Raw genomic sequence first — 27896 nt, 5'->3', positions numbered from 1 at the left:
AGCGTGAGCGGAGAACTGTTAGAGGGACACAGAATCAGAAGCAGGCTGTAGGCTCTGAGCTGTCAGCACAGAGCCCGTCACGGGGCTCGAACCCACAAGCTGTGAGATCATGACCTGAGCTGAAGTTGGCCACCCAACTGACTGAGCCACCCAGGTACCCCATGAAATTTTGAATTCTTGATCTAACTTCTCCCCTCCCATAATACAATCTTGTTTAACTTATAACTTCAGTTCCTTCAAACCACTAATTTTTCAGATATGAAATTTCCTCACAGCCTTATTTTCTCTGCACACATACCACTACTACTTTGTCATTGTCTCTCTTAAAATGTGGCACCCAGGGGCGCCTGGGTGGCTCAGTCAGTTGAGCCTCTGACTTCGGCTCAGGTCAGATCTCACATTTGTGGGTTCGAGCCCCGCGTCAGGCTCTGTGCTGACAGCTAGCTCAGAGCCTGGAGCCTGCTTCCAGTTCTGTGTCTCCTTCTCTCTCTGCCCCTCCCCCTCTCATGCTCTGTCTCTCTCTGTATTAAAAATAAATAAAACATTAAAAAAATTTTTAAATGTGGCACCCAAAACTGAGTTTAGTTGTCTAATTGAGATCTTCCAGTAATCCCTCTGCCAGAACAAATGTCTCTTTCCTTTGGACAGCTATAGCACCGATAAAAATTTTGTTTATTGGGTACTTACTATTGCCAGACACGGTATGTTGTATTTTGTTTACATTATACTTCTTGTTTCAAGGCTGTAAAATCAGAATTTCTCATTCCCATTTTATTAATAAGGGAACAGGTACAAAATTGATGTTAAGCAGTTTGCCCAAGGTCATTCAACTAATTAACGGCAGGGTGGAAAAGACTAATGTCTGTATTCTTAACCTACACTGTATTAGACTTAATTCTCCGCCACACTCACTGTAATGTGTTTCAAAGGACAGGAATTATGTAATATTTACCTTTGTGTCACAAATATTTCACCTAGAGCCTGACACAGGGTTCCAAGGGAAATTTAAAACAGGATTACTCACCTACTTTGTTCTAAAATGTTAGACTTCTATTAATAAGCTTGACATACTCAAGTCCTCGTGACTGATTTGTAAAATGAAGAAATTTTGCGTTGTAAGATCATGCAGGCTTTTTTGGCAGCGGTGTTACTCCATTTACTTATAATTCAGTCAGTCAACTGTTTATGGCTTGTGACTAGGTTGAAAGCCATAAGTCCTCTCTCCAGGAAAGTGCTTAATATTCCTAGACACATAGAAATTTGCATTTAATTTCAAGAGATTATGGATCTCTCGTAACTTGCACCTGATCTCACTGGGGAATCATAGACCCAGGTTGAGAAGCGCCTTTCCAGGCTAATATAATTTGATCATGTTTTGGGGACTCCACCTGAGTATGGACCGCTTGAGCAGATGCAGACAGCTCAGAGAGTTTCCATCAGAATCTGTTGTGGGCCATGTTTATGCCAAGATGGGTGATCCTTATTGAGGCAGGAATATAAATCAGGCTCCTTAATTTTCTTACTTAAAGTCAACTGGGTCACTCCAGGTTTGTGGTAAAACCTCCTCCTCCCCCTCGAGCCTCCGCAGCAGTACCAGCTGACACTTGAGGCACTGTGCCTGGCACAGCGGTTTACAGGGAATTGCAGTGTATTATTTTCTCCTTAGTGTACTAAATATCAAAGAATGGTGTGAGGAGTATTTCTCTTTATTATTTTTTTACTTAAAATTTTTTCAGTGTTGGGGTGTCTGGGTGGCTCAGTCTGCTGAGCGTCCCGATTTCAGCTCAGGTCATGATCTCACGGTTCATGGGTTCAAGCCCCACATCGGGCTCTGTGCTGACAGCTAGCTCAGAGCCTAGAGCCTGCTTCCGGTTCTGTGTCTCCCTCTCTCTCTGCCCCTCCCCTCCTCACGCTGTCTCTCTCTGTCTCTCAAAAATAAAATGTAAAAAAATATTTTTTTTAAATTTTTAATGTTTATCCTGTTTTGAGAGAGAGAGAAGACTGTAAGTGGGAGAGGGGCAGAGAGAGAGAGACGCTTAACCCACTGAGCCACCCAGGTGCCCCAAGAATATTTCTCTTTAAAACATGGGGAAACAGTTGTCCGTTGTGCTGTTCAGTGTTCTTCACATTAAGTATTTGATAAGAAAGAAGTTTCTCTTTTTTTTTTAGATTCCTGAATCCTTAACTCATGTGGACCCCTAAACTTTTTTTGTTTTTGTTTTTGCATTTAGTACTTAATTCTGTGCTTACTTTTACTATCATTATCTTCAGGTTAGGTTTGTGAACGTATTTCTCACTCCCCTGTACTCATGCATTTTCCTTGTGTTTGAAGCTTTCTGTTAGCTGTGTATTACCACCTGAATGCCAAAATAGCATTACAATTCATTGAATTTGTTCAAGTCTATATTCATACGCATATACTTTGCCTCTCTTCCTATCACCTTGACCTACTTCATCCGACCCCTTTTGCCCCAGCCAGTTGGGCTTTTTATCTTTCCTCAACCCACTACTGTAATTTTCTGCTCTTAGCTCCCAGCTTGCTTTTATTTCCTGGACTTTGGATCTTCTGTTACCCACAAGTTTAACTGCTTGCTTTTGAGTCCAGATTATCTCCATGTCTTTAACTTTATATACCCTGTGGGCTTTTTACAGCCTTATCGAGAGTAGAGGTCATGGCAATAAACAAGAACGTGAATCTGGGAAGTTGTAAAGTCTCAAACGTACAGAAAAGTAGAACACAAAGAACTTGTCTCCCTGAACCGTTTGAGACTGAGTACTGACATGAGGCTTTACCACCCCGAGTACTTCATTGTGTGTTTCCTATAAACTTGGACTTTCTCCAGTACAACCACGTCACTACCATTGAAGTCAAAATCACTGCCACCTAATCCCCAGGTCACATTTAAGTTTTGCTAGTTATCCCACTAATGTCATTCATAGTGGAAGGGTCCAGTTCAGAATTATGTATTGCAGTTAGTTGTTGTGTCTTTTTAGTCTTTTTCAGCCTGGAGTAAGTCCTCAGTCTTTGCTCAGCTTTTATGACCTTGACCTTTTGAAGATGATAGGCCAGTTATTTTGTAGAATGTCCTTCAATTTGGAGTTGTCTGATGTTTCTTCATGATTAGATTCAAGTTAAGTATCCTTGGCAGGACAGGGCGGTACATGTTTTAGATTTTGGCTCATCGTCAGTAAAATTAACTTTTATCATTTTGACTGACTTTTATTAAAGTGGTATCTTCTCCATGAAGCGTTTCTCCTTTGTAATCAATAAGGATTTTATTTTTTATTTTATTTTTATTTTTAATTAAAAAATTTTTTAATCATTTATTTTTGAGAGTGAGGCAGAGAGAGAGTGTGAGCAGGGGAGAGACAGACACAGAATCTGAAACAGAGCTGAACTGTGAGCACAGAGCCCAACGCGGGGCTTAAACCCACGAACTGTGAGATCATGACCTGAGCTGAAGTCAGCCGCTTAACTGACTGAGCTACTCAGGCGCCCCTCAGTAAGGATTTTAAAGGGGGATACTTTAGTTAAGACTGTGTAAATACTCTATTCCTTTTCAAGGGTTCAATCTATTTACTAATTTATATTAAAAGTAGGCTCCTGGGTTCCTCTGTTGCTCGATGGGTCATTTGTCATTAATACGATTACTCATTTTCATGCTTAAATTGTTTCAGATTTGAGCAGTGGGAGCTTCTTCAAGCTGGCTCTTATGTCCTCTTCTTAAGTCTTTTATTTTGCAATGATTTTATGTTTACAGAGAAAATTGCAAAGATGTCAGAGTTCCCATATATTCTTTACCAAGTTTCCATTCATGTTACATCTTACATACTCCAGGTACGTTAGTCAGGACTAAGGCATTAACATTGGTAAATTATTATTATCTGAACTTCAGTCTTTGGATTTCATTAGTTTTCTCACTTATGTCCTCTTTCTGTTCCAAGATCCAATTCTGAGTGCCTCGTTGCACTCTGTCACTATGTCCCATTGGTCTCCATTCTTCATCAGTTTCTCTTCCTTGTTTTGTAATGACCTTGACAACTTTGGTCAGATATCTTTTAGAATGCCCCTCAATTTTGGTTTGTAGGATTTTTTTCTCATGAGAGATTAGGGCTATGGAATTTTGGTAAGGATTCCACAGAGGGGAAGTATACTTCTGATAACATCATTTCAGGGGGAGCGTGACTTACTAACAGTCATGTTAACCTTGATCATTTGCTTAAGGTGATGCCTTCTATATTACTCCAGTAAAGACACCATTTTTCCCATTCACGATTCCTTGGAAACAAGTCACTAATTCCAGCACACACTTCTGGGAAGGGTCTGATGTCCTTGTGACATGTCCCCATTATTTGCTGAGCACTTCCTTTGTGTTCAATGTAAGATGTTGCAGCTTGTTTGTACTTTGAGTGCTCCAGCCCTGGAACCAGCCATTTCATGAAGGCACCTGTTAGGGGCTGAATGTGTTTTGCCAAATTCATATGTTGAAGACCTACACGCCCCCCCACCTGTGTGCCTGTATTTGGAGATGGGACTTCTGTGGAAGTAATTAAACAAGGCTCTAAGGGTGGGGCCCTGATCCACTAGGATAAGTATTTGCAGAAGGAAAGACCCCAAAGAGCTCGTTGTTAGTGGTGTGCATCGACTTCCCTCCCCTAAATGTGTGCCAGGACTAGAGAAAGGCCATGTGAGGACCAGCTGATTAAATATTTACAAGCAATATTAGGGAGTTTGGATTTTATTTTAAGGGAAATGAGGATTCGTTGAAATAATTAAACCAAAGGAGTGATGCAATCTTATTTCTAGCTGTCAAAAAGTAACACTATGTTGTTTTTGTTTTTATCTTTCAAACTTTGTTCTTGGCCTGATCCTCATTCTAGGGTTAGGAGGTCAGTAATGGAGTAAGCTTTAGAAATGTGATGGGAATGAATACTTCTTAGACTTTATTTTTGTAGTGCTAATATTTAAGGTAAAATATAGTATACTAGTTCACCGTGTTTGCTCTAGAGTCTGTTAATCTGAGTTTGAATCCCAGATCAATCACATACTCTCTATACTGCAAGTCACTATACTTTTCTAGGCCTCAACGGCCTCGTCTTTAAAATCTGGATAATAAAATTGGCTTTAAAATCTAACTGATTTGGGTTAAGTAGGATTAAATGAGATAATGTCTGTAAAGTGCCTGGGATAAAGTGAGCACTTGGTAAATTATTATTGGGCTAATAAGACTTTTTAGGCAAAGTCATAATGTTCTCCTGGCAAAAACTTTGTATTCAAATGTACTTTGCAACAGAATAGCTCCATTGAGAGTTGTTAAAAAATTTACCAAAGTTGAAATTGATATCACATTTACTCAGCCAGTATCATGAAAGATAGTATATGATAGGCCCTCCGTTGGTCCAAAAAAAGTATTACCTGGTGTGTAACAAGCAAATGCAGCTCCACACAAATGATAGCATATGTAGGTTTGGAGCCTAAGAGATTGGTGTGAAAGTGGAAATAAGAATTTGGAGATCACTGGCATGAAGATGGACATTAAGGCATCATGACTGATGTAGGAAAAGCATTTGATAAAATTTAACACCCATTCCTAATAAAAGTTCATAGCAAGCAGGAGGAGAGGAGAACTTGAACTTGAAGATCTAGAAAAACCAAAGCAATCATATTCAGTGTGAAACACTGAGAACTTTCCCCCTGAGATTAGGAGCAATGTCAGTACTACCATTTCAGATTGTACTGGGAATTGTAGCTAGCAGAATATGGCTAACTAATGGACTGAGAACTGACAAGTGACAGGGAAATTTAAAAACTGTTGGAACATAAAATGTCTTTAGGACTTGGGGAGGAAAGGATTTCTTTACTTGAGGGTGGGGGGGGGTGCAGGTGAGCAAGGGGCAGAGAGAGAGAGAGAGATAGAGACAGAGAGGATGAAAGGAAAAGGGAAAAGAGGGAGAGAGACGTGGGGCTCACCCAAAGCGTGGGGCTCATGCTTACCTGAAGCAGGGCTTGAACTCACCAACCGTGAGATCATGACCTGAGCCAAAGCCAAGAGTCAGAGGCTTACCTGAGCAAGCCACCAGGCGCCTCCAGAAAGGACTTCTTAACACACAAGAAACAAATGGTAAAGGAAAATTAATCAGTTTGGCTTCATTAAAATGATATAGTTCTCTTCACCAGAAAAACTCATAAATAAAATGACAGACCACATATATTTATAATATATTTCCCAACAAATGATTAGTATGAAGAATATGTTAAAAATAAAAAACCTCCTACAAGTCGTTAAAAGACAAATACAATAGAAAAATGGCAGTCGAGATGTGTTTTCCAGAAAGAGAAATAAATAGCAAATTAACATGAAAAGATGCCTATGTCAGTTAAAGTTCTTCACAGAAACTGATTATATATAATATTTGTATTAAAATGTATTTACACTATATACAGATAAATATAGAGAGAGCTTTTGATTGATTGATTGAGGGAGCCGGCAATTCTAGAACCTGCCAGGCACACCAGGAGGCTAGAACAGCAGGCATGTTTTGATGCTCTGGTCTTGAGGCAGGATTTCGTCTCCAGGAAACCTTGGGTTATGCTGTTAAGGCCTTCATCTGATTAGATGAGGCCCATCCACATTATGTAAGGTTGTCTCCTTTACTTAAACTAATTGTAGATACGAACCACATCTACAATCCTTCGCGGCAACACTTAGTTTAATGTTTAAATAACTGGATACTATAACCAAGTCAACCCAAACTAACCATCACAGCACCTTACTTTTAGTAATCAAGGGGATACAAATTAAGATCACAGTGAGTAAGAATTATGTCCACTAAGTTGACAAGTATCTGGTAATATCAAGCAGCGTAAGGATATATATTAGCAGGACTCTCACATACTATTGATGGGAAGGTAGACTGCTACAACCATGGCAGCAAACAAATTGGCACTTGCCTACAAAGATGGGCATGTATGCATGTGTGCAGCCCAGGAATTTCAGTTTTCAGAAACCTGTACGTGAGCGCCAGGAGGTATTAAACTCTATAAGAATGTGGTGGTAATTTATTTCTATTTCTATTTTTATTTATTTTTAATTTATATCCAAGTTAGCATATAGTACAATCATTTCAGGAGTACATTCCAGTGATTCATCCCTTATGTATAACACTCAGTTCTCATCCCAACAAGTGTCTTCCTTAATGCCTCTTACCCATGTGGCCTGTCCCTCGACCCACAGCCATGCCAGCAACCTTCAGTTTGTTTTCTGTATTTAAGAGTGTCTTATGTTTGGTCCCCTTCACTGCTTTTGTATTATTTTTGTTTCCCTTTCCTTATTTTCATCTGTCTTGTATCTTAAAGTCCTCATATGAGTGAAGTCATATGATATTTGTCTTTCTCTGACTTATTTTGCTTAGCTTAATGCCCTCTGGATCCATCCATGTTGTTCCAAATGGCCAGATTTCAGTCTTTTTGGTCGCCGAGTCATACTCCATTGCATGTATTTACCACATCTTCTTTATCCATTCATCTGTCGATGGACATTTGGGCTCTTTCCATACTCGGCTATTGTCTAGAGCGCTGATATAAACCTTGGAGCACATGTGCCCCTTCATAGCGGCACATATATACCTAGTGTATATATACACCTAGTAGTGCAGTTGCTGGATCGTAGGGTAGTTCTATTTTTAACTTTTTGAGGAACCTCCGTACTGCTCTCCAGAGTGGCTGCCCCAGTTTGCGTTTCCACCAGCAGTGCAAAAGAGATCTTCCTTTTCTGCATCCTCGCCAACATCTGCTGTGTTCTTATTTAAAAAAACTGTTTTTAATGTTTAGTTTTGAGAGAGAGCATGAATGAGGGAAGTGCAGAGAGAGAGGGAGACACAGAATCTGAAGCAGGCTCCAGGCTCTAAACTGTCAGCACGGAGCCTGACACAGGGCTCAAACTCAAGAACTGTGAGATCATGACCTGAGCCAAAGTTGGACACTTGACTGACTGAGCTACCCAGGTGCTGTGGTAGTAATTAAAAAAAAAAAAAAAAAAAAAAAAAAATATATATATATATATATATATATATGTATGTAGCAAAACAACAACCTAGAAACCAAGTATTCATTGATAGAAAAATCATCATACAATGGAGTATCAAATAGTAGATCAATGGCCAGGTGGAACATGAGTGAATTTTTGGGACAAAATATTGAATATAGGGGCGCCTGGGTGGCTCAGTCGGTTGGGCCTCCAGCTTCGGCTCAGGTCAGATCTCACGTTCGTGGGTTCGAGCCCCGCGTCAGGCTCTGTGCTGACAGCTAGCGCAGAGCCTGGAGCCTGCTTCCAGTTCTGTGTCTCCTTCTCTCTCTGCCCCTCCCCCTCTCATGCTCTGTCTCTCTCTGTATCAAAAATAAATAAAACATTAAAAAAATATTGAATATAAAGAGCAAGGCATGCAGGATGCTTGGCTGGCTCAGTCACTAGAGCATCTGACTATTGATCTCATGGTTGTAAATTGGGACCTTAGTTGGGCATGGAGCCTACTTAAAGAGAAAAAAAAGCAAAGCACACACACACACACATACAAAGGCAAGGCAGAGAGGACTAAAAATAGCATAATACTATTTTCTATTAAGCTCGGAAACAAGTAAAACAGAACAACATATTGTTTGGAGATACATACCTACTTTAGGAACTCCAGCCATGCAGGAAAGTGGTGGGATAGGCGAGCATAGGAGTACAAAAGTCAGTGAACAGTGTTGCTCATGTTCTCTTAGGTTTGGTGGTGAGTTTCATTATTATGCCTCATAACTTCATATGTGTTACAGATCCTCTTTCTATATTATCAAATCACTTAATATTTTAGAGGCAAATTAGCAAAAATGCTTTCTTTTTTATTCCAAAAAAGTAGAATTTGAAAGTAGGGTGCTTTAATCTGTGAAAGCCTTTCTTAGGAAAAAAAATTAATAAAAGCCAGTGTGAGAAGGGTTTAGAAGGCTATGTGATTCTTGTTTAATACTAAGGGTGGGTTGGGGCACCTGAGTGGCTTGGTCAGTTAAATGCCCGACTTTGGCCCAGGTCATGATCTCATGGTTGGTGGGTTCGAGTCCCACATCAGGCTCTCTGCTGTCAGCACAGAGCCTGCTTTGGATCCTCTGTATCCCCTCTCTCTGCCCTTTCCCTGTTCACATTCTGTCTGTCTCAAAAATAAATATTAAGAAAAAAAAACCAACTAAGGCTGGGTTTCATTGAGGCTGTCCGTTCTCTCCCCAGGAAATATTTCATAGGTGCCAAATTTTCATTTAATTCCAGGGAGTGATAATGAACATGGTCTGGGAATAGGTTACTAAAGCTGTCTAATGCTATCAGTTTTGATGAACTCCTCTTACTGTAAGTAATTTGTAACTGATACTCCTGGTCAGAAGACAAAATGTTTTCATCAAAGGTGCTACTTCATTCGTTAAAATTAACTTATAAGGCTCGATTAGACTAGGGAGATATAATTTTAGTCGTTTGGGTTCTGTGTGGTAGAGCATAGTAGAATTTAGACAAATGGTTGTTAAGGGCTCTCATTCAGGTTTTAAGTTTTTAATTTGGCCAACTTACCAAGGCTCAAATTGAGGAGTGACCCACTTTTGCCTGGGTCAAAACAACAGGGCATGGAGAAAAATAATCGTTTTTTTTTCTTTGCAAGAAGCCTTGTAAGGTTTCCCAGCTGGCAGAATCTGCGTCCCACATCCGATACATAGAGAAGCTACAATTTTATAGAGGTATTTTAAAAAATAAAAATTTTAAGCTGCCAAATGCATCTTTGAATATTTAAGATCTCAGGTAATTCAGCTGAACGAGGAGCATAACGTGTCATTTGTTTACAGGTTGTTGACAATGTGAAGAGCAGTGTCATGTTTTCTTAATCTGGCGCTTGACAACTGTTAACTAGTGGAAGGAGGGACGAAAGTCTGTGCAACTGAACATGCGCCGGATCCCTTCAAGCAAAAGTGTGCTGCCTTCTATATTAACATATTCTGTATTAAGTTAACTGATTGGCAAGATGTATATGCCATGCTATTGAGAGGGTTATATTTTCTTAATGAATACACTATATGTTTTTTTAAGTCCAGGAAAACATTACAGCTTCCAAGATAAAAAATTCCCATAGTAAGATGTAAGCTGCTCTGTCTATTGATCATACTACTATGTAACTCATCAGACCATATTTCACAAAATTGGTAGTTTATGTATTTTAAAACATATCTAATTTTGACTTACTGATAAAGAAAACTAAATGATCAACTCTACTTTCTCTTATTTCTTATCATAGGTGATTATCTTTTTTTCACCAGCATTATGGTTTTATAGTTTGCCTAGTATATCACTCTTCCCCCCCTTACATTGTGTTAAATGGGGAAATATGTCTCAATTTGTAACTGTCCACTTATTTTTTGTTTCCATATGATCACTTATTAGGGCACTAATGATACTGTTTTTGTAACTTATTAGTGGTGTGTATACTAGTTTTAATTAATTCTGGAAGGAATATGGTAGTATTATATAGAGGTCAAAGTTGTGGTCCCTGGAGCCAGACCGATTGATGAATCTCCACTCAGCAAGTTACTAAGTATGACATTGGCAAGTTACTAGATTTTTCTCTGCTCTGGTTTCCTGATTTTTAATAAAAGGAGTAACGTAGCCGTGCTCTGGTACCTAGTAAAAGCTAATGGCAATAATAAGAATTTTTATCATTAAGTTAATTCATTTCTCTTGTGAACTCAACATACCAGCACTTGCGTATGCTTTATTTATTCATGTGCAGTATAGAACAGGTCGGCTGTAACCCTCCATCCAGGATCAGAATATCCACCTGCATGATAGTCCAGTTCCTTTAGAAAATAATAATTGCATCTGTTGTGTATCGGTTAAATTTCCAAGGCCAAATATCAAATCAATGACAAAATATTTTCACTTTAGTGCATTTTTGAGTGTCTAGCATATGCAAAGCAATGCAGGCAATATGCAAACCTGTGAAATACAGTTCCCGTACTCATGTATTATCAATTTAACGGAAGGATTAGGAATAGGAATCTGCTTTTTCAGGACCCCAGCTGGGTGAGAGTTGTACCAGGAGAAGCAAGTTTAGACTGGATTAGTAATGGAAACAGAACAAACAGGAAAGCCCGTTTCAACACCTTGGGGAGCCAAGTGGAAATAAATTGAACCACACGTATACCTTGTGGTGGTTATTGTTTTCATACCCAGGGATTTCTTGGTTTGCAGTCTAACTGTATTTATTCTCTAGGCTGGTGCTACAACATTTACAAGTGCATTACTTGTTAGAAACTCAGTATGTAATATACAAAGAGAAGTGTTTACTATTATTTCTATGAGGCAGGCATAAAAAAAGTATGACCACTGTTAGCACAGAGGTGGGAGAGGTCATGTCTTGTGGGAAAGAATTGGAGAAAACTTCATGAAAGAATATTTGAGCTAGGATTTCAAAGGATGCGTGGGATTGCAGATGAAATTTGGAAGTGTTGGTATCTTTGTCCCTTGCAAGGTCAAGGTATCAGCATGAACAGAGGTTCAGAATGAGGGCGGTGCATGGCGTCCTCATGGCGCAGAAACCGGATCTGTGTGCAGGTTCTGTACTGGGGGGCACAGTTGGAGAGGTTGATGTCATGTTTGGTGGGCCTGGGATGCCTTTACTTTAAACAAATAATAGAGATCCATGGGAGGTTTTGTACGCGATAGTGGTGGTAATAATGATTGGCTAATAAGCTGCGTTATCCACTAACTGCATTCATGTGTTTATTTGAACTCACGCTTTGTCTCTTTCAGGAGGTTCATGATTTATTACAAGACTATGAGTTAAAGTATTGTTATGTGGACAGAAATAAGCGAACAGGTAAGATTTCAGTTTTCAGCATCTGGTTTCATTTTTATTCTAAATATGGGCATTATTAAACAAAAAAAGCTTGGTGTCTTTATTCTTTAGGTAATTATGAAATTCTTAAGCATCAAAACATACATGCTACTCACACGATATACTTTCTGAAGATAATATTAGTATCCAAAATTATAATCACATAATATATACCTTATTAGAGACATTCATTTTTATAAACAATGTCCTAATATGTTGTGATGTTTTAGTAAATTTTTATAGGCTTGGTATTATTTATTTTTAATTGCAGTATAATTAGCATGCAATGCTATGTTAGTTTCAGGTGTACAACATCTTGATTCCACAGTTCTGTACGTTACTCAGTGCTTACCACAGTAAGTGTCGCCACCGTCTGCAACCCTACAACATGATCACAGTATCATGGACTGTGTTCCCTATGCTGTACTTTTCATCTTCATTACTTATTTCATAGCTAGAAGTTTGTACCTCTTACTTCCCTTTATATATTTCACTCACCACTTCCCCACATCTTCTTAGGCAACCACTATTTTGTTCTCTGGATTTACGAGGGTTGTTTTATTAAAATAAATTCTGTGCCCAACAGGGGGCTCAAACTCATGACCCTGATATCAAGTTGCATACTCTGTCACCTGAGCCACACAGGCGACCCTTATTCATTTGTTTTTGTTTATTCGTATGTTTTTTTATTCATTTTTTTAGATTCCACATATTAGTGAAATCATATGGTATTTGTCTTTCTGTCTCTGATTTATTTCACTTAGCAGTATACCCTCTAGATCTGTTCGTGTGGTTGCAAATGGCAAGATCTCATTCCTTTTTACAACTGAGAACTATTCTGTTGTATATACGTGTGTGTGTGTGTGTGTACGCACACATGTATACACACACACTATATCTTCTATATCCATTCATCTACTAATGGACATTTGGATTGCTTCCATATCTTTGTTGTAAATAATGCTACAGCAAACATGTATCTTTTCAAATTAATGTTTTCTTTTTTTTTGGGCAAATACCCAGTGGTGGAATTACTAGATCATATGGTATTTCTATTTTCAGAGTTTATTTTTAAATTGTTTTTTAATGTTTTTTATTTTTGAGAGAGAGACACACACAGTGTGAGCAGGGGAGGTTCAGAGAGAGAGGAAGACACAGAATCTGAAGACAGGCTCCAGGCTCTGAGCTAGCTGTCAGCACACAGCCCGATGTGGGGCTTGAACCCACGAACCATGAGATCATGACCTGAGCCGAAGTCGGATGCTTAACCGACTGAGCCACTCAGGCGCCCCTATTTTCAGATTTTGAGGAACCTCCGTATTGTTATTCACAGTGGCTGCACTAATTCACATTCCTATCAACAGTGTGCAAGGGTTCCCTTTTCTCCTCATCCTCATCAACACTTTTATTTCTTGTCTTTTTGATACGAGCCATTCTGGCTGATGTGAGGTAATATCTCATGATTTTGGTTTGCATTTCTCTGATGAGGAGTGATGTTGAGCATCTTTTCATGTATCTGTTGGCCATCTGTATGTCTTCTCTGTCCATTTTTTAAAAATGTTTGTTTATTTATTTTAAGGGTGAAACTAGGAGAGGGGCAGGAGAGAGAATGCCAAGCAGACTCCGTGCCGTCAGTGCAGAGCCTGCCACAGGGCTTGATCTCACAGACTGTGTGGTCACGACCTGAACGGAAATCATGAGTCAAGTGCTTAACCAACTGAGCCACCCAGGCACCTCTCTGCCCATTTTTTAATCACATTGTTTTTTTGGTGTTGATTTGTGTAAGTTTATATGTTTTGGATATCAGTTCTTTATCAGATACATGATTTGCAAATGTCTTCTTCCAATTGTTAGGTTGTCTTTTTGTTCTGTTGATGACTTCCTTTGCTGGGCAAATTAATGTAGTCTCAATAGTTTATTTTTGCTTTTGTTTTCTTTGTTTAAGGAAACATATCCATAAATATGTTGCTAAGGGTGATATCCAAGAGATCACTCCCTTTTTTTCCACAACCATTAGGAGTTTCACAGTTTCAGGCCTCACATATAAGTCTTTAGTTCATTGTGAGTTTATTTTGTGTACGGTTTAAGAAGGTGGAGATTCATTCTTTTGCATGTGGCTGTCCAATTTTCCTAGCACCATTTACTGAAAAGACTGTCTTCCCTTTTGTATATTCTTGCCTACTTTGTTATAGATTAGTTGACCATATAGGTATGGGTCTCTTTAGGGCCCTCTGTTTCATTGATCTGTGTGTCTGTTTTTGTGCCAGTACCATACTGTTTTGATTACTACAACTTTGTAGTAACTTTTGAAACCTAGGATTGTGATACTTCCAGTTTTGTTCCTCTTAAGATTGCTTTGGCTTCTTGAGGTTCTTTGTGGTTCTATATAAATTTTAGTATTATTTGTTCTAGTTCTGTGAAAAATGTTGTTGGTATTTTGTTAGAGATTGCATTAAATCTATAGATTGCTTGGGGTAGTAGGGACATTTTGACAATATTGGGTCTTCCAATCCAGGAGCATGGAATATCTTTCCCTTTGTGTTATCTTCAATTTATTTCATCATGTCATGGTTTTCAGAGTACAGGTCTTTTCCCTCCTTGGTTAAATTTATTCCTAGGCATTTTATTCTTTTTAGTACAATTATAAATGAGATTGTTTTCTTAATTTCTGCTATTTAATGTTAGTGTTCAGAAAGGCAACTATTTTCTGTGTATTGATTTTTATATCCTGCAACTTTACTGCATTCATTTATTCTAATAGTTTTTGGTCAAATCTTTATGATTTTCTATGTATGATATCATGCCATCTATAAGTAGTAACAGTTTAACTTCTTCCTTACCAATTTGGATGACTTTAATTCTTGTCTAATTTCTGTGGCTAGGTCTTCTAGCACTATGTTAAATATGAGTGGCAAGAGTGGACATTCTTGTCTTGTTTCTGATCTTAGATAATAAAAATTTCAGTTTTTTACCATTGAGTATGATGAGTGTGGGTTTTTCATGAGTGACCTTTATTTAGGTTAAGGTATGTCTCCCCTAAACACACTTTGTTGAGAGAACTTATCATCAATTCATGTCGAATTTTGTCGAAAGCTTTAATGCTTTTTCTGCATCTGTTGAGATGATTGTATGGCTTTTATCCTTTGTTATGTTAATGTGGTTTATCATGTTGATTGATTTATGAATATATGAACCTCCTTGTCTCCTTGGAATAAATCCAACTTCATCTAGGTGAATGATCCTTTCAATATATTGTCAAATGCAGCTTGCTAATACTTCATTGAAGACTTTTGCATCTGTGTTAATCAGGAATATTTGTGATTTTCTTTCTTTGGAGTGTCTCTGGTTATTTTTAGCAGGGTGACCTCATAGGATGTATTTGGAAGCTTTCCTTCCTCTGCTATTGTTTGGAATAGTTTCAGGAGAATCCGTAGTCTTGCTTACATGAAAGGTAGAATTCACTAGTGAGGCAGTCTGGTCCTGGACTTCTCTTTGTTGGAAGTTTTTCATTACCACTTCAACTTTGTTACTAGTAATTGGTCTGTTGAGATTTTCTGTTTCTTCCTGATTTAGTTTTGGAAGATGATATGTTTCTACAAATGTATCCATTTCTTCTAGGCTGTCCAGTCTATTGGCATATAACTTTTTGTAGTATTCTCTTATAGTCTTTGGTATTTCGGTGGTGTCAGTTGTTAATTCGCCTTTTATCTCTGATTTTATTTATTTGTATTTTCTCTCTCTCTCTCTTTTTTTTTTTTGATGAGTCTGGCTAAAGGTTTATCAATTTTGTTGATGTTTTATCTCTTGGTTTCACTGATCTTTCCTATTTGTTTTTTAGTCTCTATTTTTGCTCTGATCTTATTATTTTCTTCCTTTCCTGGCTTTGGGCTTTGTTCTTCCTTTTCTAGTTCCTTTAGCTGTTAGTGTAGACTGAGGTCTTTCTTGTTTCTTGAGGTAGGCCTGTATCCTTATAAATTTCCCTCTTAGAACTGCTTTTTCTGTGTCCCAAAGATTTTGGAACACTGTTTTTATTTTCATTTGTCTTTATTTTTTAATTTCCTCTTTGATTTCTTCCTTCACTCATTGGCTATTTAGTAGCATGTTATTTAGCTCCCACCTTTGTGTTTTTTCCAGTTTTTTTCCTTATTGATTTCTAGTTTTATACTTTAGTGATCAGAAAAGATATAGGATTTAAATTTTATGAAACTTGTTTGTAGCCTATCATATGATTTGTCCTGGAGAATGTTCCTTGTGAACTTGAAAAGAATGTATATTCTGTTGGTTTTGGATAGAATATTCTGTATATATCTGTTAAGTCCATCTGCCCTAATATGTCATTCAAAGACACTGTTTCCTTATTCATTTTCTGCCTGGATGATCTATTCATTGATGTAAGTGGGGTGTTAGAGTCCTCTACTATTATTGTATTACTGTCAATTTCTTGAATTCTGTCTGTTAATATTTGCTTTATGTATTTAGGTGCTTCAATATAAAAGAAAGCTTTTAAGACTTTATGAAATTTTGCATTACACATAGTTGGAAAAAACAAAATTTATATGTAGTTTGGAAATACTATGAAACTAAAAAACAAAACAGAACATTGTAGTATCATACAGTGAATTCCTGATATAATTCCTATATTGATTTGAATCACTGGTCATGTTAATCAGTTTAACGATAATCCACAACGCTCAGATGAACTTGAATGACTTGTCATGAAATTACATTACTGGGTGGTGTCAGTCTTAAAAAACACAATGAAATAGAATAGAAAATATCAGAGTGCATTGCATGTGGCAGGAGTTTTAGTTCCTAATATTTTTGTTTCAGAAATATGTGAAGTAAGTGTGTGTGTGTGTGTGTGTGTGTGTGTGTGTGTGTGTGTACTGAGGCACAGACCAAAAATGTATTCCTTAACTGCGGCTCATAGTCAAAAAAGTTTACAAACACTGGCTTAGATAAAACTTTAATTCATTTTGTTATCTTCTAGCTTTTGTTACCTTACTGAATGGGGAACAAGCCCGGAATGCGATTCAGATGTTTCATCAATATTCTTTTCGAGGAAAGGATTTAATTGTTCAGCTCCAGCCAACAGATGCTTTGCTGTGTATTACCAACTTACCCACTTCTTTGACATTAGAAGAGTTTGAAGAACTTGTTCGTGCTTATGGAAATATCGAGAGATGTTTTCTAGTCTACAGTGAGATTACTGGCCGTTCCAAAGGCTATGGATTTGTGGAATACATGAAAAAGGACTTTGCTGCAAAGGCTAGATTGGAGTTACTGGGTAAACAATTGGGAGCATCAGCTCTGTTTGCACAATGGATGGATGTTAATCTATTGGCCGCAGAGCTAATTCATTCTAAGTGCCTTTGTATTGATAAACTCCCTAGTGACTACAGGGATTCAGAAGAGCTGTTGCAATTTTTTTCCAGTATACATAAACCTGTGTTTTGCCAGGTATGTATTTTTCAGGTATCATTTGAAATGTTTGAAAATATCTGCCTATGTATCTATTCTATATGCACTCACAAGTTTATTATGCCTATGTGAATATCACAGTGGATAATCTAATTCTTCTTTAGTCTGTAATGAAGACTAAGTTCATGGTACATTTTAAATCAATTCCTATTGTGTGTGGGTCAACCTATATTCTTATATAGTTAAGTAGGTCTTAGCAAACCCATCACTTACTCAATCACCTCATTCCATCCATTTGTCTAGCCTTTCATTCATTGATCATTCATCCATTGAGTTTAACTTACTATCTTCTCTGTAAGACACTCTATTGCTAAAAGTTAGAAATATAGAGAATAGAAGTGTACTCTCTCAATACCTTACAATTTTGCAGAAGGTACTGACAAGCAAATAATGATAAATCATGTATAAAGAGTTATATAATTAATGGAAGACAGAAAAGTATTATGAGATTTACAAAGAATGTATAATTTTGTCTTACTGGTATCATGGTGAGACATTTAGAGAAGATCTTGCAATCTAACAACACTGGTAAGAATTTCCATGTACTGTGTCAGTAAATTTAAATATATTTTACTTAGTAGACACAAATATATACCAAAAGATCCTTCCCTAATAGGTGTTTGATAGCAACAGACCAACTCTTTTCTCTTGCTTGTCTTAATTTCTTCCTTCTCTCTCATGCTTCTTTTCTTTTTTAATCCCTGTTCCCCACCCCCACCAGTTTTCTTTAATCATATATTTGTTGAGTCTCTACTGTTACAGTAGAAAGTTTGGAGTAATTCTCACACACACACATACATATAACCATAGTATATTTAAATAATATATGTTATATATAGCTAATGTGTAACTATATATAATATATATAACTATAATTATATATATAGTAATGCCAGCCATCTTTTTCACACGTTTCTACCCCTCCAATCCAATCCCAATATAAGCATCAAAGAAACCATCCAAGAGCTTCATAAAATGAGAAAGTTTTCTGACAAATCTTTTATCAAATCTTTGTCTAGTTATTGAAAAGTGAACCTCTCATCCATATACTATTTTTGAATACTAAAAATTGTATAGTGATATTCTGAGGTCATATGTAATTCTTTGTAGCTGTAGTTGAAGGCTTTGAGGCAAATGTGAGAGGGAAGGCCATTGATCACAAGTTGTATTTGAATTATGAATTCTAGAATTGGAAGGTACCCGAGAGGTTCTCTAATCCGGCTTGCCATTGGGAGAAAAATATTTATTATACTATTTGTGAGTGGCCATTTAGCTTCTGTTAAAATATTTCAAAACAATGGAAAATTAACTAGATCAGAAGTCAGACTAATATATATTTGAATGGCTCTCCTATTGAACTGAAAACACTCTTTAAAACTACTGATGCTATGGACTTAGATGATTTTGTCTTTTGAAATAATTAAAATGGTATTATAATTTATATAGGCATGAAAGTTACCATAATGAACCAGGAATAATAAATATTGCAAAAGTTTTCAAAAGATTAATAAGATAATTTTATGATGCTTTTATCAGCAGATCTGTGAAATTCAGTATCTTTTGCTTGGTAGGTGGATGTGGACTATATTGAACACAGTCTCCTACCTTGTAATCAAGCGACACCAAAGTGACTGATGGCTTTTACAAATCTGATTTTTATATCTGGTTTGGATTACAAGAGGAATGGGGTTGTAGGAGAAATCTTTAGAAGAGGTAGATATTTTCCCTTTCTCCCCTGTGATTGGAAGAAGTTTCATGAAAGAAAAGTTTCATGAGTAAAGTTTTAAAAGGAAGGAACAATGTGAAGGAAAAATGGAAATTTGGTCTAATTGTATAGTTAGAAAGTAAAACTTCAAAATAAGAGAAAAGAAACTAAAAAGGACCAAAAATTATTTAATTGTTATATAACTTATGAGATACCAAATTCAAGCAAGTGTTGTAAATGTGTCTTCTCAAAGACATACCATGCTGAATTTTATCACATTTACCACTTCATAGAGTGAATGTGTTTAAGATAATTCAGACATATTCAAAACTTAGAAACTTTTTAGTGTCTTATTTTGTTCTTATTTTTGCTCTTTGTACCAGTCTTTACAGATCCAGGACTTTAGTATCTTCCTTTACACTCTTACAGGTGGGTGACTGGAAATAAATCAAGTTCTGCATTACAGGAGTTTGTTTAGGGCACATTCAGAAGTAAAGCTTGTGTGTTGCTTATGGGATTTTAACAAACCCAGGGCACAATATTCCCACATGAGGTGTGCTTTGAAATACTTGCCCAAATTCCTGAGATCTGCCTGAAATACCGAACTAAAAATTGAATATGGTTCCTTCTACCTTTCTTCTCTTGATAATATAAACTTTAATTTACATAGATGTGTGGTCAAATAATTGCACAGTATCTTTCATTGTCCATGTATCTGGTAAATTTATTTTTTAAAAAGTTTTATTTATTGTGTTTCTACATTTTTCTATAAATTATCAGTTATAGATCTTTCTTAGTATAGAAAGAATATTAGCATTTGGGCTTTGACTTTTAAAGTAAAGTAGAAAATCAAAGAACTGAAAAGAAACTTGATAGAATCTTGTTTATTATCGTATCTTCAGGACTGCATCTAAGTAACTAGTGAACGTTCATTATTTATGTATTTGTCTATTTATTAAAGTAATCTGTGCATCCAACGTGGGGCTCGAACTCATGACCCCAAGATCAAGGATCACATGCTTTTCCAACTGAGCCGGCCAGGCATCCCACAACTAGGAAACCTTTAATTTTAGAAAGAATACATTATTTTCACCAGCATCTTGCTCTGATACATTTGTTTTTGAATTTGAAAATGATATACTGAAAATAAATATTTCTAACTAAATCTTAGGATTCTCCTTTTAACAAACTGTGTTAAATCAGCTTGCACAGGATGAAGGTAGTTACGTTGGCGGCTTTGCAGTGGTGGAATATAACACTGCAGAGCACGCCGAAGAGGTTCAGCAAGCCGCTGACGGGATGACCATCAAGGGAAGCAAAGTCCAAGTTTCCTTCTGTGCCCCGGGAGCGCCTGGGCGGAGCACATTGGCAGCATTGATAGCAGCTCAACGTGTGGTAAGTTTGTTGTCCTTTATGAGGATAAAGAAGAATGCTAATGCTTTTTTAATCTATCCAAACCAGTTGACCATTTATTGGACCTTCGTTACATTTCCGAGACACGAAGACAGACGAATGGGGTAGGGAGGAAAAGTTAGGAGACTGCTGTTGGTCTCACATCTTTTGCCCTTCTCTTCCTGTTCTTTAACCTCATGTCTGGTCCTGGATCCCTTCTCCCTTCTTTGGAAGTTTGCCTTTTCCTTCGTAGGCTCTCCGGTCAGTCGTTTTCCTGTCCTAGTTTGCGTAAGTCAGCCTCAGCTATCCTTTGACTGTCACTGTCACGCCTCTTATTAAATGGTCTCTGTTGGATCAGAGTTGCCGAGTTTACATTCTGAATTCATCCAGGCACCTACCTCTGCATCCAGGGCACCGTGTCCTCTTGAAGAAAAACACCCAGTGTGTCCTGCGTTTATGGCTGGTCTCCAGAAAAACTTGAGCTTCACATCTCTCATCAGCCTCTCTTCTCCATTTTCTACAGCAACTACCTCAAACCTTAGTCTCTGTTCCTGGCTTTGTCCTTTCTATCAGATGGTCATGGCTGCTACTTTTTAGAAATACAAAGATTGTGTGCGGGATCATTCATTCACCTCTTCTTATATGGCCCGGCAAATGCTTCTCTTCAGTAGCATTCATTCCACAAGTACATACTGGACACCCACTCCATGCTAGGCAGGGTGGGAGATGTTTGTGATTCATCTGTAGACAGATCCCTGCCCTCCTGGAGGAAGAGTTGTGCCTTCTCCTGCCAACACAGGGGCTCATTACCGTGTCCCCCATCTTCAAGGATCTTGACCCTTACTTTTCTACATTTTTTCATTGCTTGCTCCACTAGCTCCATCCCATCTTCTTATAAACATGCTCAGATCCTTTCCTTTAAAAATTCTTTTGGAGCCCCTGGGTGTCTCAGTCGGTTAAGCCTCTCACTTCAACTCAGGTCATGATCTCATGTTCATGGGTTCGAGCCCTGTGTCAGGCTCTGTGCTGACAGCTCAGGGCCTGGAGCCTGCTTCGGATTCTGTGTCTCCCTCTCTTTCTCTGCCCCTCCACGCTCATGCTCTGTATCTTTCTGTCTCAAAAATAAATAAAACATTAAGAAAATAAATAAATAAAAATCCTCTCTAGGGGCACCTGGGTGGCTCAGTTGGTTAAGTGGCTGACTTTAGCTCAGGTCATGAACTCACGGTTCGTGGGTTCGAGCCCTGCATCAGGCTCTGTGCTAACAGCTCAGAGCCTGGCGCCTTCTTCAGATTCTGTGTCTCCTTCTCTCTCTGCCCCTCCCCTACTCATGTTCTGTTTCTCTCTGTCTCAATAATAAATAAAAACATAAAAGATTTTTAAAAAATTCTTTCTAGAAACTGGCTTTTATATTTGCTCTTCCTTCACAACTGCAGCCTCTTGAATAATTAGCCCCTACTTGCTGTCATTTCCCATTTCTTCATTTCCCATTCTGTCTCAGCCTGATATACTATGGTTCCTACCTTAGTTATTCAAGTGAATCTGTTCCCATTAAGATTAATAGAGATTTCTTGGTATTCAACTTGAATAGACACTATTCAGCCTTATATTGCTTGGTCTCTTTAAAAATCTCCACCATCTTGAGTTCTACCCCACCATTCTTTCTCTGCTTAACCATTCCTTCCCTGTCGTCTTTTTCCCTGAGGGCTGGTATCAGTGGACTTCTGTGTTTGGCTTTCTCACTTCTTGTATATTCCAATGGCCCCAGTTATTGCCTATCAGTAATGACTTACAAGCATATATTTTTGAACCAATTTGTCCTCAGCACTAAATATGTATTTCCAAATGAATATTACACATTCTGCTTTTGTGTTATATAAATAGTTCAATTTCAACATTTCCAAAAGAAAACTATCTTTTCTCTGTATTTCCAAATGAATATTACACATTCTGCTTTCGTGTTATATAAATAGTTCAATTTCAACATTTCCAAAAGAAAACTATCTTTTCTCTGGAGCTTGTTTTTCTGTGTTCTATAATGTAGTATTGGATTTGCTGAGGTTACAACTCTGAATCCATCCAGTCGCCTATTTGCACCAGGACACTGTGTTCCCTTGGAGAAGAACAAACACCTAGGTGGCCTGATGCCACTACAAATATGTGACATATATGTATAATTCTGTGTTCTGTATGTGGCACCATTTCACCCAAACTAAAATTATTTGAACCAAAAACTCAGTAAATCATGATTGGTTTCCCTCACCTGCTGCCAGATCTAGATGTCAAAGATATTAGCAAATCTTTTCAATTGCATGTCCTGAAATTTCTTAAATCCTTGAGACTTGTCAACATCTTTGTTACTTTACTCAGGATCTCATCTCTTCTCACCTTGGTGATGAGAATAACTCTCCGTGTGGTCTCCACTGTAACCCACCTTCCACCGGGCCTCTGGAGTGATCTTTTCCATCCTCAAATCAGATTGTGTTATCTACTTACTTAATATTCTTTAATGTCTGCATAAGTTCAGATTCCTTTGCATGGTATGCAGGGCCCTTCATGATTGGATATCAGTGATAATGAGAAATCGTAAATATCTCTTGATCTTTAATGCATTGGCACTGGTGCTTTCTACAGGTTCCTGGTATATATACTTTATCAACTTTTCTGAGATTAAAAAAAAACAAGCACAAGGCACCTGGGTGGATCATTTGGCTAAGCATCCAACTTCAGCTCAAGTCATGATCTCATGGTTCACAAGTTCGAGCCCTGCATCAGGCTCTGCACTGACAACTCAGAGCTTGGAGCCTGCTTCAGATTCTGTGTCTCCCTCTCTCTCTCTGCTCCTCCCCTGCTTTCTCCTCTCTCTCTCTCTCTCTCAGAAATAAACATGAATAAATTTTTTAAAAAAATCATAAATAGGTACTAAAATTTCTCAGAGTATTTCTGTAACTATTGAGATAATCCTGTGATTTCTCCCTAAATTCTTTAATGTGCTGAATCACACTGATTTTCTAATGTTACACCATCCTTGTGTCATAAACTCTGATTGATTTGATTGGATAATATTTTATTGTGCATATGTGTACATGTACAGATAAGTGAAAAATGCTTAAATTTTTTTGTACCATCATTTACTTTGGAATCAGGGTAATACTGTCCTCATTAACTGATTTAACTGTTTTTTCTCCTGCTCTCCTTTTCTTGCTATTTCATGGATCAACTCATATAAAATAGGGCTTGCCTGTTCTTTGAAAATTTGAGAAATCACGTAGACCTAGTCCTGGAAACTTATTAGAGGAAAATCATTGGTCACCACTTAGGTTTCTTCTACAAATGTTTAGATATTTTGGTTTTATTTTTGTCTCTATACCATATTTGGGATTTGATTATATTCCACAGATTCATCCATTTTGGTTAATTTTTCAAATTTATTGGCACATAGTCACTTATACTATTATTTTTAAATTGTTTTGTCTGCTGTTCTCATTTTTAAAAATTTTGTTTATTTATTTTGAGAGAGAGAGAAAGAGAGAGGAAGAGACCGAGTGAGCACATGATCCAGGGAGGGACAAAGAGGGAGAGAGAAAGAGAGAATCCCAAGCAGGCACCATACCGTCAGCACAGGGCCTAGTGCAGGGCTTGATCTCATGAACGGTGAGATAATGACCTGAACCAAAATCAAGAGTCAGATACTTAACCGACTGAGTCACTAAAGCGCTCCTACTGTTCTCATTTTCATTGTGTGTTTTATTTATTTACATTTTCTTTTTTCTCTTTGGTGTTGCAAAAGATACCCTATTTTATCTTTTCAAAGAAAGTTTTTCTTGTTTGTTATTTCTTTTACTTGTTTCTTTTTAAATTTGCCCTTTTTAAATTTTAATTCTGGTATAGGTAACACAGTGTAATATTAGCGTCAGGTATATACTATAGTGATTCAGTAATTTTGTACACTACGTAGTGCTCATCATGATAAGTGTACCCTTAATCTTCTCCCTCTTTTGCCCATCCCCCCTCCAACTTCCACTCTGGGAACCATCTGTTCTCTATTGTTAAGAGTCTTTCTCAGTTTTTCTGTTTTTCTCTTTGTTTTGTATCTTAAATTCCACATATGAATGAAATTATTTGGTATTTGTCTTTCTCTGATTTATTTCACCTACCCTTAGATCCATCCATGTTTTTGCAAATGGCAGGATTTCAGGGTTGTGGGGTTTTTGTTTTTTTTGGCTGAGTACTATTCCATTTTGTGTGTGTGTGTGTATCATCTCTTTTGTATCCATTCATCTATCAACGGACACTTGGACTACTCTGTATCCTGGCTGCAGTAAACATAGGGGTGCATGTTAGCACTGGATGTTATATGGAAACCAATTTGACAATAAACTATTTAAAAATAAATAAGTAAATTGGTGTTTTTATATTCTTTGAGTAAATATAGAGAAATTACTGGATCATCTGGTAATACTATTTTTAATTGTTTGAGGAGCCTCTGTACCGTTTTCTACAGTATCTGGCCTTTATAATATCCTTGTTTTCATTTTCAGATTTATTCTTTCTCCTCTGTCTTTACTAATATCAATACTTAGGATCTTTATTTTCAATCTAGGTTATTTTCTGACAAACACATTTAAAGCAAGTTTCTTTTTAACTAATGCTATCACTATGTGTCATAAATTTTATTTTGGCTTTTATAAGTTTTTATTTTGATTTTAGTTAACATACAGTGTTATTTTAGTTTCAGGTATATAATATAGTGATTCAATAATTCTAAACAGTGTCATAAATTTCAGATTATAAATTTTTTAAATTATTTTATGATTTCCTTTTATACTCAAAGCTTGATTTTTTGTTTTTCAGTTTATGCCCACTTAAAAATTTTCAAAAACTATTCTTCTGACATAGATTTGTAATTTATGGTACATGGTTACTTTCTGTGAATGTGCCATGTATGCTCAGAAAAAAACCAGACTCTCTATTTGTGGGTTATAAAGTTGTATGTGCATATATATGTGTATAAATATTAGCTTGGGTTTATTAATTATGACTTCACTCTTCCATATCTTTGCTTATTTTTGTCTGTTTGATCTGTCATTGTATGAGAAGAATGTATTAGAATTTATCATGTGTAACTGTTGGATTTTCTTTTTTCTCCTTATTCTGTTTCTCCATAGATAAATAGGTATGGCTAGGTATAGATATTAATTATTAGGTACACATTTGTTTGTAGTCATTGATCCTTTTATAGTATATGTGTTTTTCTGATGTTAGAATTGCTACTTCAGCTTTCTTTTAGTTTATATTTGCCATCCCTTTACTACTAACCTTTCTTCACATTTTGTGGTCTTATAGTTAACATGTTGCTCTAAAACCATGTTTTAAAATATCAAATTAAAAAATATGTCTTTAGTTGGTATATTTACACTGCTCAAATAGGAAGTGATGATTATTTATATCATGTTTTCTTTTAATTATACTCCCCCCCTTTTTTTTTATTAATGTTTTTATTTTTGAGAGAGAGACAGAGCATGAGTAAGAGAGGAGCAGAGAGAGAGAGGGAGACACAGAGTCGAAAGCAGGCTCCAGGCTCCGAGATGTCAGCACAGAGCCCATTGTGGAGCTCAAACCCCCTAGCCTGAGGTCATGACCTGAGCTGAAGTTGGTTGCTTAACTGACTGAGCCACCCAGGCGCCCCTATGCTTTTCCCCTTTACTTTCATTTCCCATCTACTGTTGGATAAATAAGTATTTTCTTTCTCTGGTTTGAGAGTAATATGCTCTATCTTCATCCTCCTGGTGCTTGTCCCTAACTTATTTACATCCCTAGATTTATTAGTATTGCTTTCTTTCCACTTAACTCACTTTTTTTTCATTTTAAAAATTTTATTTATTTTTTAGCCTAGAGCCAGATTATTCAGCATATAGTGCGACAATAACTTCAGGAGTAGATTCCTTAATGCCCCTTACCCATTTAGCCCGTACCTCCTCCTACAACCCCTCCAGCAACCCTTTGTTTGTTCTCTATATTTAAGAGTCTCTTATGTTTTGTCCCCTTCCCTGTTTTTATATTATTTTTGCTTCCCTTATGTTCATCCGTTTTGTATCTCAAAGTCCTCATATGAGTGAAGTCATATGATATTTGTCTTTCTCTGACTAATTTTCTTAGCATAATACCCTCTAGTTCCATCCATGTAGTTGCAAATGGCAAGATTTCATTCTTTTTGATTGCTGAGTAATACTCCAGTGTGAGAGAGAGAGAGTGTGTGTGTGTGTGTGTGTGTGTGTGTGTGTGTGTGAGAGAGAGAGAGAGAGAGAGAGACAGAGAGAGAGAGAGAGAGAGACAGAGACCGACTGTATCTTCTTTATCCATTCATCGATCAGTGGACGTTTGGACTCTTTCCATACCTTGGCTATTGTCAGTAGTACTGCTGTAAACATTGGGGGTGCATGTGCTTCTTCAAAACAGCACACCTGTATCCCTTGGGTAAATACCTAGCAGTATATTGCTGGGTCATAGGGTAGTTCTATTCTTAAGTTTTTGAGGAACCTCTGTACTGTTTTCCAGAGTGGCTGCACCAGTTTGCATTCCCACCAGCAGTGCAAAAGAGATCCTCTCTCTCCACATCCTGACCAGCAGTTATTAATGTTAGCCATTCTGACAGGTGTGAGGTGGTATCTCATTGTGGCTTTGATTTGTATTTCCCTGATGAATGATGTTGAGCATTTTTTTTTCATGTGTCGGTTGGCCATCTGGATGTCTTCTTTAGAAAAGTGTCTGTTCATGCCTTTTGCTCATTTCTTCACTGGCTTATTTGTTTCTTGGATATTGAGCTTGATAAGTTCTTTATAGATTTTGGATACTAACCCTTTATCTGATATGTCATTTGCAAATATCTTTTCCCATTCATCAGTTGCCTTTTAGTTTTGCTAATTGTTTCCTTTGCTGTGCAGAAGCTTCTTATTTTGATGAGGTCCCAATAGTTCACTTATGCCTTTTTTCCCTTGCCTTCAGAGATGTGTAGAGTAAGATGTTGCTGTGGCCGAGGTCAAAGAGGTTTTTGCCTGCTTTCCCCTCAAGGATTTTGATGGCTTCCTGTCTTACATTTAGGTCTTTCATCTATTTTGAGTTTACTTTGTGTATGGTATATGAAAGTGGTCTGGGTTCATTTTTCTGCATATTGCTGTCCAGTTTTCCCAGCACCATTTGCTGAAGAGACTGTCTTTATTCCATTGGATATTCTTTCCTGCTTTGTCAAAGATTAGTTGGGTATATGTTTGTGGGTCCACTTCAGAGTTCTCTATTCTATTGTTTGATCTGTGTGTCTATTTTTTGTGCCAGTATGTACTGTCTTGATTACAGCTTTTTAAAAAATAGTTTATTATCAAATTGGTTTCCATACAACACCCAGTGCTCTTCC

General features: G+C 37.3%; 1 protein-coding gene across 1 annotated transcript in view; it reads left to right on the top strand.

Moving 5' to 3' along the window:
• The window catches only part of RAVER2 (ribonucleoprotein, PTB binding 2), a 102296-nt gene that overhangs the window by 17277 nt on the left and 57123 nt on the right, over positions 1 to 27896 (top strand). Inside the window, exons 5-7 of the mRNA XM_029945819.1 lie at positions 11823 to 11889; positions 16898 to 17367; positions 20297 to 20488. Of these exons, the coding sequence (XP_029801679.1) occupies positions 11823 to 11889; positions 16898 to 17367; positions 20297 to 20488 (729 nt within the window). The remainder of the gene's footprint in view (positions 1 to 11822; positions 11890 to 16897; positions 17368 to 20296; positions 20489 to 27896) is intronic.

The sequence above is a fragment of the Suricata suricatta genome, chromosome 8, assembly GCF_006229205.1.
Source record: "Suricata suricatta isolate VVHF042 chromosome 8, meerkat_22Aug2017_6uvM2_HiC, whole genome shotgun sequence".
NCBI lineage: Eukaryota > Metazoa > Chordata > Mammalia > Carnivora > Herpestidae > Suricata > Suricata suricatta.
This window is presented reverse-complemented; position numbering and strand designations above follow the sequence as displayed.